At 33.8% G+C, this 15,246-nt stretch overlaps 1 protein-coding gene across 3 annotated transcripts in view; it reads left to right on the top strand.

Annotated features, from left to right (window-relative positions):
• The window catches only part of PTEN (phosphatase and tensin homolog), an 80,605-nt gene extending 68,589 nt beyond the window's left edge, over positions 1-12,016 (top strand). For all 3 annotated transcript variants that reach the window (XM_036264922.1, XM_036264921.1, XM_036264923.1), the window contains 3 exons: positions 3,261-3,424; positions 5,870-6,094; positions 8,529-12,016. In XM_036264922.1, the coding sequence (XP_036120815.1) occupies positions 3,261-3,424; positions 5,870-6,094; positions 8,529-8,714 (575 nt within the window). In that variant the 3' untranslated portion in view covers positions 8,715-12,016. The remainder of the gene's footprint in view (positions 1-3,260; positions 3,425-5,869; positions 6,095-8,528) is intronic.
• The last annotated feature ends 3,230 nt before the right edge of the window (positions 12,017-15,246 follow it).

The raw sequence follows: 15,246 nt of genomic DNA, 5'->3' as shown, positions 1-15,246 counted from the left end.
AAAGAGAGAGAGAAACATTGACTTGAGAGAGACACATTGATTGGTTGCCTCTCACATGACCCTGACCAGGCCGGGGCTTGAACTTGCAGCCCAGCTATTTGCCCTTGGCAGAGAATCGAACCCTCGGACCCTTTGGTCCATGGGCCAACTCTCCAGCTGCTGAGCCAAATTGGCCAGGGCAACAGCTTTTTTTCTTATTTGATTATTGTCTTAATGTTTCCAAATAAAGGAAAAGTTACTGTATTTTGTGTATCTTCAAGGGTTAAAAATGTTAATAAGAGCCAGGCTGGTGTGGCTCAGTGGTTGAGCATTGACAAATGCACTAAGAGGTCGCTGGTTCCATTTCAGGTCAGGGCACATGCCCCGGTCGTGGGCCTGATCCCCAGTGGGGGGCATGCAGGAGGCGTCCAATCTATGCTTTCTCTCATCCATGTTACTCTCTCTCTCTCTTCCTCTCCCTTCCTCTCTCTAAAATCAATAAAGAAAAAAAATATTTTTTTAATGTTAATAAGAGATGATCACTGTGATTTTCTATCAGTACTATCTCAGTATGCATATATCTGAGAATTTAATTCTGATTTTTTTTTACTAGGTATCAATCTTTAGAAAACAGTCATATCAAAAAGTATATATCGGGGCCCTGGCCAGTTTGGCTCAGCGGTTAGAGCGTCGGCCTGCGGTCCGGAGAGACCCGGGTTCGGTTCCCGCTAAGGGCACGTACTTCGGTTGCAGTTTGTCCCCGGCCCTGGTTGGTCGTGCGGGTGGCAGCCACTCGATGTGTCCCTTCACGTCGATGTTTCTCTCTCTCTCTCCTTCCTCTCTCTCCCTCCCACTCTATCTGTACAAAAAATGGAAAATATCCTCGGGTGAGGATAAAAAAAAAAAAAAAAAAAAAAGTATATATCGGAATTGTGTCTTAGAAGTCAACAGCACCATATTAATGTTGGACTTGTCTTATCTAAAATGTGCAATTCATATTGTAAAGAATATTACTTTCGTTAGTGATTTGAGGAAATCTTTTTCATTTATTTTTGTTACAACTTTTTAGCTTAGTTTTTGAGGGAAATTCTAAGTAACACTGATTTGTATTTAGCTTATTGGTTATAATTATAAATTCTTGAAGACACACATTTTAGATGAAATCGGACTTATATAAGTATTTGCTTTTTAAAGTACTACGATCAGGATTATCAGATTCTGAATTAGTGGAGTTAGAGTTAATAAGGTTACAAAGGATTTTCATTCTGGTTGATTTTTACTCACAGCTTTGAAATCACACCTTGTTTGTTGGTTTCTTCAAGCTATACTTCCCAGTAAAATTTATCTTATAAAATGACTCATTACATTTTGAATCCTTAGTCAAGAAAGTGAAAATTATTGACAGATTGTTAGTGTAACATTTCCCCTTTCTAGAGAGCCTTTTTCCCATGATAAATGTCTTACAAATCCAAATTAGAATAACCCCACGTGCTTTGATCAGTCCTACTGTTTATTATGTGATTGCTGATACTGTTTAGATATTGTATAGATGAGCCAGTAGATGTTTATTAAACTAGAAAATTAATTTAGCTTGGATAAGCATTTTGCCTTGTTCTTAGTTGTTGGTCCTATTGATACTTTTTTTTTTTTTTTCATTTTTAAGGATAATGTCTTTTGGTGCTGAGAATTTTATGTCTGTGTGTATGTACATGTAAATGCGTATATATACATGTATGTATTTCTCATGCACTTTATGCAAGCTTGCTTTTATTCCTTATTTGTTCTGGCATGTATCCTTCAAAACCCACTTCTAACCCTCCTAAGGCTAATCACTTTTTTTTAAGGAACTCATTTTTTTTTTTTTTTAATTGATTTTAGAGAGAGGAAGGGAGAGAGATAGAAACGTGGATGAGAGAGAACATCAATTGGCCGCCTCCTGCATTCCCCCCATTGGGGATTGGGCCCACAACCTGGGCATGTGCCCTGACCAGGAATCGAACTGGGGACCTCATGGTGCATGGTCAACGCTCAACCACTGAACCACACCGGCTAGGCTTAAGGAACTCATTTTTGAACTCATTATACTACAAATTAATTCTACTTTGTCAAATTATTTAGATAATTTAAAGTTTTAAAAGTCCTAGGATCTTTGCATTCATGTCTTTAATATCCATCATTAATGTCATTAAGTCTAAGTGTGTTTATGAGTAGATTTAAAAAACAAAACATATAATTTTCCCCTTTTCACCCATGACTACCTTTTAGTTGCATTGCTAACACATAAGCATGATACATTTTAAGATAGACATAGTCCCAAACCAGATACTTGTTAATGAATATGGAGTGTGTTTTAGTGGGAGGGGGTGCATTATAATTTGTACTTGGTGTCTGTTGCATTTCTTTGCAGACATTTCAAATCCTTTTCTTCCTGTTTCTCATCATGGTGGCTTTATATACAAATAGCCCTGACTGGTTTGGCTCAGCGGTTAGAGCGTCGGCCTGCGGCCCAGAGAGACCCGGGTTTGGCTCCCGCTGAGGGCATGTACCTCGGTTGCAGTTTGTCCCCGGCCCTGGTTGGTCGTGCGGGTGGCAGCCACTTGATGTGTCCCTTTCACGTCGATGTTTCTCTTTTTTTTTTTCTCTCTCTCTCACTCTCCCTCTCACTCTATCTGAACAAAAAATGGAAAAAATGTCCTCGGGTTAGGATAAAAAAAAATAAAATAAAATGTCAGCTATAGGTAAAATGAGTGATGATAGTATTGAGACTTTTGTTTATGGAATTTAATATAACTTTGTTATAGAGTGTATTTTCTTTCCTCTTGTGAATGTGTAATAATGTTATTTTATGGGTTTTGTTGCATGGTAGAGACTAAAATACTGTAGCAAAATAACTTTTAAAATTTAACTTTTATGAAGGTCATAGATGTGCCAGAAAATGCTTAAAATAATTTATATTAGATTTTAACATCATTTTAATGTTAAAAGTTTTTATGTTAGTATAGTGTTAGAAGTCTAATCTTGGTACTTACTATTTATGAAATAGAATTAACTTTCATACCAGTAATAGAACCTTATGTTGAAGGTTCAGATTAGAGAAAATCTTCTATTAATTACAATTTTGACCTAATTTATTTTTATTGATTTGTTTTAGATCAGAATTACAAAAGCAGAATCACTACATTGTATATATTGCTAATATTAATAATTAATATAGTTTTTGACAGTTTGATAGTTAAAGGTACTTCCTATGAAGTGATACTTGTATGTATTTAACCATGCAGATCCTCATTTTGTGGTCTGCCAGCTGAAGGTGAAGATATACTCCTCCAGCTCAGGACCCACGCGACGGGAGGACAAGTCCATGTACTTTGAGTTCCCTCAGCCGTTGCCTGTGTGTGGTGACATCAAAGTAGAGTTCTTCCACAAACAGAACAAGCTAAAAAAGGTTTGCACTTTACTTTTATTGGGAAAAATATTCAAAATAACTATACCTTGAATAGTAACCTCAGATCTTTTGCGTAAAGCATTTGGTTAGGCAGAAATCAATCTGTAAGGAGGGATTGAAAAGTTTATTTTATTTTATGACTGATATCTAATGAATATAATACGTCTTTTATTAGATTTGCACGTGCTATGGCATTGATAAGCCATTATAATGGTAAATAATCCTGTTAGAAGAGAAAGGCCATGACCTTTTAAAGTCATATGTAATTTGAGATGAATTTTAATTTGGGTTATACAAAGAAATTTTATAAAAGTATTCAAGATTGTATACATACTCCATGCAATCAGTTATAATCTTATTAGAAGGATGATTAGTTATTACCTGAGAAGAAGTTAATATGGGATCATGAGTTTCAAATGAATTTGGTCTGTTTGTATAAATAAGATCTATTTCATGGTCTTGTGTAATGACACAAACCGCTTTCCCCCATTTTGTTCTGTTTCTTACAACTAGGTCATTTTATATTTAGCTTCCTCAAATTTACTGAGTACTTCGATGTTTAGCTAGGAGAGAAATAAGTATGAAAAGGAAGTAATAAAGAATGAAAAAAATGTGGTATTATTTAAATATATAGGTTTAGAAAAGTGAGGTTTGCATCTTATTGAGCTATATTTAGAAAATGTTAAGAACTCATTTTAAAACAGACAATCTGGTTTTAAAATATAAGTGAACATTTAAGGTTAACCTGACGTACAACATTTTTAAGTGGTGATAAACAAAAGCACTAGCTTCTGTATATTGTTATTACATCATTAAACATACTTGATAGCATATTGCCAATTTTTAGACATTTTCAGCAATAGGATTGATTTAGTTTTCCTGCTTTTTAGCTTTTTTTAAAAAGAAAATAAGGGGAAGATTCATTTACTACAAAAATTTTAAACTCTACTTTGACTTAATAGAATTAATATAATTTTCTTTATTTAGAATCTAAGTAGTTAGGATATCACAAAATGTTAAACTGATTTTATTTTCACCAGAAACCCGTTTCTTACCTATTCTATATAAATATATCTCAATAACTTTGAAAATTATTTTTTAATAATCCAAGAAATATTAGCTAATGTTCTATAATAAAGGTAGTTCTTTTCCCTTCTATTCATTGTAAGACAAGTACACTTAAAATACTATATTTTGCTTTTAAAAACAGGTACTTGAATCACTGTTTCTCTACACCTTCAGGAGTGTGCTAATTCTTATTTTAGTTATTACCACCTGTGCATTACATTAACACATGTGAAATTGAAAATTAGATTAAATATTTATAATATATGTGTATCTTGGATTACTTACATGCTTTCCCATTTTATGTGATTTTTCTCCCTTCCTGTTATAAATGTTTGCAGTGATTTAAACAAAAACAGATTTAGTATAATCAGTGTATATATATGGAATTCACATTTTTGGAAATTTAAATGTTACTAGCTTATTTTTTTCTGACTAAGTAAAATATATGTGTAATGACTTTGTTAAAAATAATTAAAATTAACAAATATTTTAAAAAAGACATTGCTTAGGTACTGTTAAAAGATACAAAGACATTTAATATGTAAATAATTAGGAGTCTTACTATCTTCCTCGAGGGGAAAATAACTTAAAGATAAATTAGAATAAAATATTTAAATGGCAATATAAGCACCAGCTAAGGTGCCACAAGGCTGTACATAATTAATTGTCAAATAGTCCATGCAGACCAAATTCTAGTAAGAGAACATTTTCTTTGTTGGTCAAGAATGGCTTGAAGTGATACTTCTAATGTTTTTGATTAACAAGACCTCATATGATTAGTAAGAAGTGATTCCTTAAAAACAGGCATTTTATAACATAAGAAAAGTCTGAAGTACTTACTCTCTCCCCTCCATATTTTATTAGGAAGTTTTGGAAGCATTCATTGTTATTTAAGAAACTAAGGCTGCTCAATGTTTGTATTGCTGTAGCAGTAAAAATGTTTCTGCCTTGCTTCATTGGGAAGTTGTGCTGATATTTCAAGAACTTATGTTAAAGTAAATTTTGCAATTGATAGCTTATTGAAACAGAGGAAATTAAATCCCTTTCTGAATTCTTAAATATATACATACAAAACTCAAAACATTTATTGAAGGCTAATGTTAGACTAGAAAGGAGATATTTTACTTAAGGTTTTAAGGCAAAAGTAAGTTATCTTAGAACTTGTGGAAACATTTTTGGTTTAAAATTTGAAGAGAAGAAAAATCATATGTGAATTAGGTACAACAAATAACCCACAGGTTGCTAAGTATTAGTCTTTATGTTTACCTTTATTCAAAATATTAAATGACACATGTCTTATTTTGTTGACTTCTTGTGGCAGATGTGGAATATAGGTAACATATTTTCTTTTAAAAAAATGTCATTTTTATTTTTTAGGACAAAATGTTTCATTTTTGGGTAAATACATTCTTCATACCAGGACCAGAGGAAACCTCAGAAAGAGTAGAAAATGGAAGTCTATGTGATCAAGAAACTGATAGTATTTGCAGTATAGAGCGAGCAGATAATGACAAGGAATATCTAGTACTCACTTTAACAAAAAATGATCTCGACAAAGCAAATAAAGACAAGGCCAATCGATACTTTTCTCCAAATTTTAAGGTCAGTTAAAAACATTTTGAAGAGTTGTGGGTTGTGTGTGTGTGTGTGTGTGTGTGCTAGGTATATAGCTAGTGAAGGGCTTGCTTAACTAATTTTTAAATTAAATTATTATTTAGAAGTAATATTTATGTAGCAGCAATCTGATAGTTTCTCACAAAACTCAAGATGTACAAAAAGTCATGAAAACTGTACTGTATTTTATTCTTTGGTGAAATTTGAGGCAGAAGTTGGGGAGGAGTTAAGTGGGATATAAAGGAGAAATGGAGGGAGAAAGAGAACTTGACCATTTGGGAGTGATTCATCTGGAATGTTCTCACTGGTTTTACTTTTGCACCCCTCCAATTTATTCCCAGCCCCTCAGAGTGACCGTAGAAATAGACTTGATTGCGTCACTCCAGTTTACACTTTTTAAAGATGGTGTGGTCTTGCTATGCCCTACAAGGACCTGCATTGTTTAGCGCAGGCCTACCTCCTACATCAACTCAAGACACATTCTCCCCCTGTTCCCTGAGATTCACCCATATTGGTCTCTTAATTTCTTCAAAATGCTAAGCTCTTCTTCCTCTGGTATTTCCAGTTCTTTTCCTTCTGCCTGTCCTTCATCTTCAGCCTTTCCTTTACCCTTCACATGCATTCCCTTCCCACATTCTAGTCTGGTCTTCAATTTTATATGGCCTGAAAGGCTGCCTCTGATCATCCTCCCCTGTTCATGCCTTTCTAAATGTGTTTCCTCTTACTGTGGAATTATTTGGTTTGTTTTAATTTCATTTATTAGTGATGTGGTGTGTGTGTGTGTGTTTCTGTGTGTTTCTGTTTCTATGTATAGGTAAGACTTCTCCAGGTTTCCAAATGGAGGTTTGACATTTTTTTCTTTTCTATTTTGTACTTGATTTGACTTCCTTCCCTTTGACTATACTCTCCTCTTTCTCTTTTTAAAAATTCTCTTTTTTTTTTTTTGCTTCATTTCATTTTTATAATATAACAAACTTAACCATAGCTTAAAAGTTATACATGGTGCCCTGGATGGTTTGGCTCAGTGGTTAGAGTGTCAGCCTGCGTACCAAAGAGTCCCTGGTTCGGTTCCCACTAAGGACACATACCTTGGTTGCAGTTTGTCCCTGGCCCTGGGTAGGGTCATATGGGTGGCAGCCATTTGATGTGTCTCTCACATCGATGTTTCTCTCTCTCTCTCTCTTCCTCCCTCTCTCCTTTCCACTCTATCTGAAGATAATGCAAAAAATGTCCTCGGATGAAGATTAAAAAAAAAAAAAATTATACATGTCTTTTTGACTGCACAGGGGTTGGTGCTTCCCCTGTGTCATTCCAGGATCAGCTGTTTATGGTATTTTAAAGATAGAGCTAAAAGGATTACTGATGGAGTGAATGTTGGATGTAAGAGAAGCATTGATGATAAGTTGTGGATAATGTGGGGGAGAGGCTGTAGATAAAATAGAATGAGCAAAGGATTCTAAGTCAGATCTAATTTAAATACCACATCCACTACCTACTAGAGATGTGGTCTTCAGCAGGTTACCTAATCTCTCTGGGCCTTAGCTTCCTGTACTTTAAATGGAACTATCTTGTAGAGCTGTTTTGACAATTATTTCAGCTAAGCTTGTAAGGGCCCTTGATCATCTATTTAGACCACTGTATGCTGTTAACTCTTTTTTTCCTGCCTTCAGGTGAATTTTTTAGGGCTAATGGGATCTTAAACATCATTGTTGATCAGTATTTTATAGTGTAATATTTGTATTTGTTTAGTATTTGTATTTGTTTGTATCAGAAAATACATTGAGTTTAAGATAGGTAGTAAGTGAAACATTCTTTTGTAACTCAACTATTAGTGAATTGAATTTTTGATTGAAAATATATTTTGCGAACTACTGATGAACTTCATTGTCAGTGTATTTCTTTTGTATATTTAGTTAATGCTTGAAGTTTTATGCTTATTAAAAAATATATTAACATCCCAGTTTATCTTTTCAGCATATAAGAAAGACAATATAGGAAATTTTAAGAGGGGGTCATTTAAAAGGCAGCTGCCTTTTAAAGATTATGTTTGTCATAGTACTTAAAAATAAATCTGCTACCCTGGCTGGTGTGGCTCAGTGATTAGAGGGTCGGATCTCAGGCGAAGAGTTGTGGGTTCGATTCCTGGCAAGGGCATGTACCTGAGTTGCAGGTTTGGTTCCCAGCCCTGGTTGGGGTTGTGCTGGAGGCAACCAATCGCTGTCTCTCTCTCTCATCACTGTTTCTCTCTTGCTCTCTCTCCCTCCCTTTCATCTTTCTACTCTCTCTTAAATCAGTAGAAAAAATATCCTCAGTTGAGGATTAACAACAAAAAATCTGATAAAAATAGATATCTATATACTAAGTAATTTAAGATTAGTCAGATTTATGGATTTTCCATTTAAACTTTCTCTTTTTTCTCTAGGTGAAGCTGTATTTCACAAAAACAGTAGAGGAGCCATCAAATCCAGAGGCTAGCAGTTCAACTTCTGTAACGCCAGATGTTAGTGACAATGAACCTGATCATTATAGGTATTCTGACACCACTGACTCTGATCCAGAGAACGAACCTTTTGATGAAGATCAGCATACACAGATTACAAAAGTCTGAATTTTTTTTATCAAGAGGGATAAAACACCATGAAAACAAACTTGAATAAACTGAAAATGGACCTTTTTTTTTTTTTTTTTTTTTTTTAATGGCAATAGGACATTGTGTCTGATTACCAGTTATAGGAACAATTCTCTTTTCCTGACCAATCTTATTTTACCCTATACATCCACAGGGTTTTGACACTTGTTGTCCAGTTGAAAAAAGGTTGTGTAGCTGTGTCATGTATATACCTTTTTGTGTCAAAAGGACATTTAAAATTCAATTAGAATAAATAAAGATGGCACTTTCCCATTTTATTCCAGTTTTATAAAAAGTGGAGACAGACTGATGTGTATACGTAAGGAATTTCTCATTTTGTGTTCTGTCACCAACTGAAGTGGCTAAGGAGCTTTGTGATGATACACAGGTTCACATCCTACCCCTTTGCACTTGTGGCAACAGATACGTTTGCAGTTGGCTGGAGGAGTTTCTAAAGGGTTTTGCTACATTCTAATGCATGTATTTGGGTTAGGGGAATGGAGGGAATGCTCAGAAAGGAATATATTTTATGCTGGACTCTGGACCATATGACATCTCCAGCTATTTACACGCACCTTTCTTTAGCATGCTACAGTTATTAATCTGGATATTTGAGGAATTGGCCGCTGTCACTGCTTGTTGTTTGTGCATTTTATTATTTTTTTAAAGCATATTGGTGCTAGAAAAGGCAGCTAGAGGGAGTGAATCTGTATTGGGGTACAGGAATGAACCTTCCACGACATCTTAAGAATCCACAAATGAAGGGATATAAAAATAATGTGGTCATAGATAAGAAACACAGCAACAATGACTTAACCATATAAATGTGGAGGCTATCAACAAAGAATGGGCTTGAAACATGATAAAAATTGACAATGATTTATTAAATATGTTTTCTCAATTGTAACGACTGCTCCATCTCCTGTGTAATCAAGGCCAGTGCTAAAAGTCAGATGCTATTACCTACATCAGTCAACAACTTACACATATTTTATTAGTTTTCAATTATATACCTGCTGTGGATGCTTCATGTGCTGCCTGCAAGCTTCTTTTTTTCTCATTAAATATAAAATATTTTGTAATGCTGCACAGGAAATTTCAATTTGAGATTCTACAGTAAGCAGTTTTTTTTTTTCTTTAAGGGTTTTATGATGCACTTACTCAATCCAATAGCCGTCAACCGTTCCACCCTTTTGACCTTACACATTCTATTACAATGAGTTTTGCAGTTTTGCACATTTTTTAAATGTCATTAACTGTTAGGGAATTTTACTTGAATACTGAATACATATAATGTTTATATTTAAAAGGACATTATTTGTGTTAAAAAGGAAATTAGAGTTGCAGTAAATTTCAACACTGCACAAATAATAAGGCATTTACTTTTTCAGTAGAAATTGTCCCACATAATGCTTTTAACGATTTCCTATTGACAGAATAGATTTTTTTTTGTAATGTGCAGTGTTGAATTATTTCTTCATAGTGCTAGAGTTAGGACTAGGGCTTCTTTTCACTTCCTAAATATCATATATTTGATATGCCCAGACTGCATACCATTTCAAGCAGAGTACAACTACTATTGTAAAGCGAATGTGAAGATATTAAAAAGAATTTTTTTCCCAGAAATTTGATGTCTTTCGAATAGTACCTTGACCTTGAAACATTTGAATATCCAGCCAACTTATTTCTTAATGGTGTAAAATCTCATTTTCAATAACTTATTGGTGCTGAAATTGTTCACTAGCTGTGGTCTGACCTAGTTAATTTACGAATACAGATTGCATAGGACCTATTAAAGCAGCATTTATAGGGTTTGATGGTAAATAGTTTAGGCAGAACTTCATCTAAAATATTCTTAGTAAATAATGTTGACATGTTTTCCATACCTCGTCAGTTTCATTCAACAAATAAAATTTTTAAATTTTTAACAAAACTCTTAGGATTTACACATTTATATTTACACATTGATACATAGAGAATTGACTGCTCATAAATTAAATTGGTAAGGTTAGAGACAACTCTTCCTAAGATCCCATTGAAATTTTTACGCCACCTTGTCTTTCCTGAAAGTTGAAAATTGTTGACTAAGTTAAAATCAACCATTGATGTTTTGAAGATCGTCATTAATACTGTTATTTGTTACAGTTTTGGGCACAGTATATTAAATCATAACTTGTATTGTTCCGATATGTAACATGGAGGGCCAGGTCATAAATAATGACATTATAATGGGCTTTTGCACTGTTATTATTTTTCCTTTGGAATGTGAAGGTCTGAATGAGGGTTTTGATTTTGAATGTTTCAATGTTTTTGAGAAGCCTTGCTTACATTTTATGGTGTAGTCATTGGAAATGGAAAAATGGCATTTTATATATATATTATATATATATAAATATATATTATACATACTACTCTCCTTTATTTCAGTTACCATCCCCATAGAATTTGACAAGAATTGCTATGACTGAAAGTTTTTGAGTCCTAATTAAAACTTTATTTATGACAGTATTCATAATTAGCCTGAAATGCATTCTGTAGGTAATCTCTGAGTTTCTGGAATGTTTTCATAGACTTTTTGGATGTGCAGCTGCTTACATGTCTGAAGTTACTTGAAGGCATCACTCTTAAGAAAGCTTACAATTGGGCCCTGTACCATCCCAAGTCCTCTGTAGCTCCTCTTGAACATTTTTGCCATAATTATTAAAGAGTAGCTGAGTACATAGCATCACCATTCTTTGCTGTGGCACAGGTTATAGACTTAAGTGGAGTTTACCGGCAGCATCAAATGTTTCAGCTTTAAAAAAATAAAAGTAGGGTACAAGTTACATGTTTAGTTCTAGAAAATTTGTGCAATATGTTTCTAACGATGGCTGTGGTTGCCACAAAGTGCCTCGTTTACCTTTGAATACTGTTAATGTGTCATGCATGCAGATGGAAGGGGTGGAACTGTGCACTAAAGTGGGGGCTTTAACTGCAGTGTTCGGCAGAGTTGCCTTCTACCCTGCCAGTTCAAAAGTTCAATCTGTTTTCATATAGAATATATATACTAAAAATTTTCAGTCTGTTAAACAGCCTTACTCTGATTCAGCCTCTTCAGATACTCTTGTGCTGTGCAGCAGTGGCTCTGTGTGTAAATGCTATGCACTGAGGATACACAAACACGTGTACAGAATAATGCCTCATACAAATCCGATGTCCATTTGTTATTGTGTTTGTTAACAACCCTTTATCTTTAGTGTTATAAACTCCACTTAAAACTGATTAAAGTCTCATTCTTGTCATTGTGTGGGTGTTTTATTAAATCAGAGTATAATTTAAATGGCTTAAATTTGTTGAAATTTTAAATAATGGGCAGCCAATGTGATTAGTAAGTTTTCTATAATTTATTTTTCCTGCTGTCCTTCACAGACTACAATTATTAAAACATGGGCATTGTCAGCTTGGGAGTAGAGTATCACGTTTGAGAATGGCAGTTTTTAGGGCTTTAGTCAACACTTAATAAATTGTTTCAAGCACAGTACATTACATAACTATAATCTTGAAAAACTTTAAAATTCTTGAAAAATTGTGCTTTTTATATTTTTTTAACTAAGCCAGATGTCTACAGATAATTCCCCAGAATGGGTTTTATACTTTAGATTTCAATTTGTGGCTTTTTCCTTCTTTATGATTCTGTAGTCTGCCATCAACATATGGGAAGCTTCATCTACTCATTGTAAATAGTGCCATTTAAAAATTGATGTTCCAGAAGAGTTTAAAGAACTTGGTGTACTTGAATTCAAACTTGTTATTTCTAATATTCTTAAAAGCTTAAAGACTAGGACATATCCTTTCAACAAAGCATAGTAAGGTAATAAGTAATGTTTTGAAAATAAAGTAGACCATTTATGTAACAGTGGAATTGAATGTTATTTCATGTTTACATTTTCTCCATGTGACTTTAAAAGTAAATGTGAATAATGTATAATATGAAGAAGTATGAAAAGTGTGTATATACACATTTTTTTTCCTTTTTAAATATGGTTGAAAACTATACTGGAGTCAGAAATTATTCTGATTTATAAGATCTTGGTGATTTCTGAAAAATAGGAATTTACTGGCAGTTTTGTTTTTATTTATGCTCCTACTACAGTGTAATTTGAGCTAGCTTAGTTAAGTGAATGCCATCACCATTTCCATTGAGAATTAAAAAATCACCAGTGTTTAACATGCAGGCTTCCAAAAAATCAAGACCCTTAAATCTAGTTGATTTGCTGCTAACGTGAGACATTTTTCTTTTACTCTTGCCAGACCATTAACCACACTTCTAAAACTTAAATAGTTTAAGTATAAGTTTTGATTAGCAGTGCTGTCACTACTACAGAGAAAAATGTTTGTCAGTGGAAACAATAAGTATTCAGTCTGAACTGGTATAAGGGCAGTACCTAAAAATTGGCAAAAAAGATAATAGAGAAATATTTTTAAACTTTTAAAGATGAAATGTTAGAGACTGGTTTTCCTATGGAATTATATAGCTATAGTAAGTCTAATGATTAAGTTGTCAGTTGTTTTCAATTTTAGAGCAAATTCATTCTTTTATGACCATGATGTTGCTGTTTTCCCATCTTTCAAGAGGTCTTACAAGTATATCGGAATGTGGGTATTCACAGACAGATTCATATTGGTCGGTAGCTTTAAAAGTTTGTAATGTGAAAACAGGAGAGGACAAAATAGTTTTGTTGGTGGTAAGACATTTGGTTTGTAGTTATTTTGAGAATGTTTTCCCATAACTATAACAAAATAATCACTCAATCCCACCGCCTGGAGACATAGCCATCAGTAATACTTTAGTGACTGTACAATCATTTTTTTCTGTATATTCATATATATTTTCTTTAAAAATGAAATTTGTACGGTGCATATTCTCAAAGTATTCGAGTATTTCATAGATTTGTAGAATGTGCGGTTACATCAGGAAATGGACTGTGGCTTGATTCTCATGCTCCAGATGCAGATTATGTGCAGTTATCGAGAGCCCTTTCCAATTAAGTGAGTTAATCATGAGTGTTTAAATATTGTTGGCATCAGGATGATCTATGTCTAAGTAAATAAAACAGTCACATTTACTTAGCATACACAAGCTTAACACTGTAGATATTTCTCACTAGACACCATTTTAAACATTTGCCTATTATATGCTAAATAGATTAATAAGAATATGTGAAACACTGTATTAGTAGTCATCTTCATCACCTTTCTATTTCCCTTATATGTGGGGAAAGAAGGATGAAATTTTAAGTTTTTATAATTCTCAAGTTGCTTAATCTAGAGTGAGTTATTTTAACACCTTTTTAAAAAAGCAAGAGCTACTGCTGGTTTATCACTTCGTTGTCTAAATCTGTGTGCTCAAGTGACTTCCATCACATCACAAACAATAGTTCATGAAAGTTTCACTTTTTACTCTGGAACATATGTTTGGTATAATGGTGGGCCTGTACCAGAACATACAACTTGACAGTTACTTGAGAATTTTGGTGAAGAACAATATAGCTGGAGGGCAGTACCTAACTTAGAAGCCAACGTTTTGGTATTTTCAGAACATTTTTACAGAAGTGAAGTCAGCTGCCATCTTTGAGCATTACCACATTTTAAAACAAAGCTGCATGTTTTTAATGAAGTGTTAAAGGATTTATATTTTCTTAATTAAAAGTAATTTATTTCTCTTGTTGCATGTGGATTTTCATTTGTCTTTAAAATGGTCAGAGATGTTGTTTCTGGAATAGAGCAAGGCTTGTAGTCGTGGCTCTAGCGTGTCCGTTTGTGAACTCTGTTTACTGTAGTGAAATTCTTAAAATGGTTAGGTGTGGCTTTCTGTAGCCTGTCATTTATTGGCTTTTATTTATGTGCACCTTTAGGATTTTCTGCCTACTCTGTACCGTTGTCCAAATGATATCCCACATTTACAAATCCCCCTTCGGTTTCTATTTTCTTTTACTATTTAAATTGCCCTTGTGGGCAGTTTGTGTGTGTGTGTGTGTGTGTGTGTGTAAGAGAGAGAGAGAGAGTGAGTGTGCTAGACTCCAACTTTAGAAATTAAAATAGTTTGATTCAGGCAAACAATTCTCACTGGAAGTTCACAGTTCATTGTAATGAAAATGTTAACCCTGGATGACTTTTGACATACAGTAATGAATCTTGGCTATTAATGGGTTTGTTAGCATCTTGATGTGTGCATTAATAAGTTATTTTCAAAGTTGTGCATTTAACCAAAGTTGGTGTATTGAAAATGTTTATATCAAGTTCCATTTGGCTACTGATGGACATAAAAAAGAATAGAAATGCTTTTTATGGAGAGTATTTTTTCTTTAACAAATTAAAAGAATAATTATTTTTAATAATTGGTTTTTAACTTTTTTTATTCAGCAAGTATGTATCAAGTCCCTGCTATATATAACAGATTCTTGGAATATATTAGTGATCAAAACAGACACTCTTTCTTGCCCTTGAGGAGTTTCCACTTTAGTAGATAAAG

This window comes from Molossus molossus, unplaced genomic scaffold, assembly GCF_014108415.1.
Source record: "Molossus molossus isolate mMolMol1 unplaced genomic scaffold, mMolMol1.p scaffold_m16_p_17, whole genome shotgun sequence".
In the NCBI taxonomy this organism is placed as follows: Eukaryota; Metazoa; Chordata; class Mammalia; order Chiroptera; family Molossidae; genus Molossus; species Molossus molossus.
This window is presented reverse-complemented; position numbering and strand designations above follow the sequence as displayed.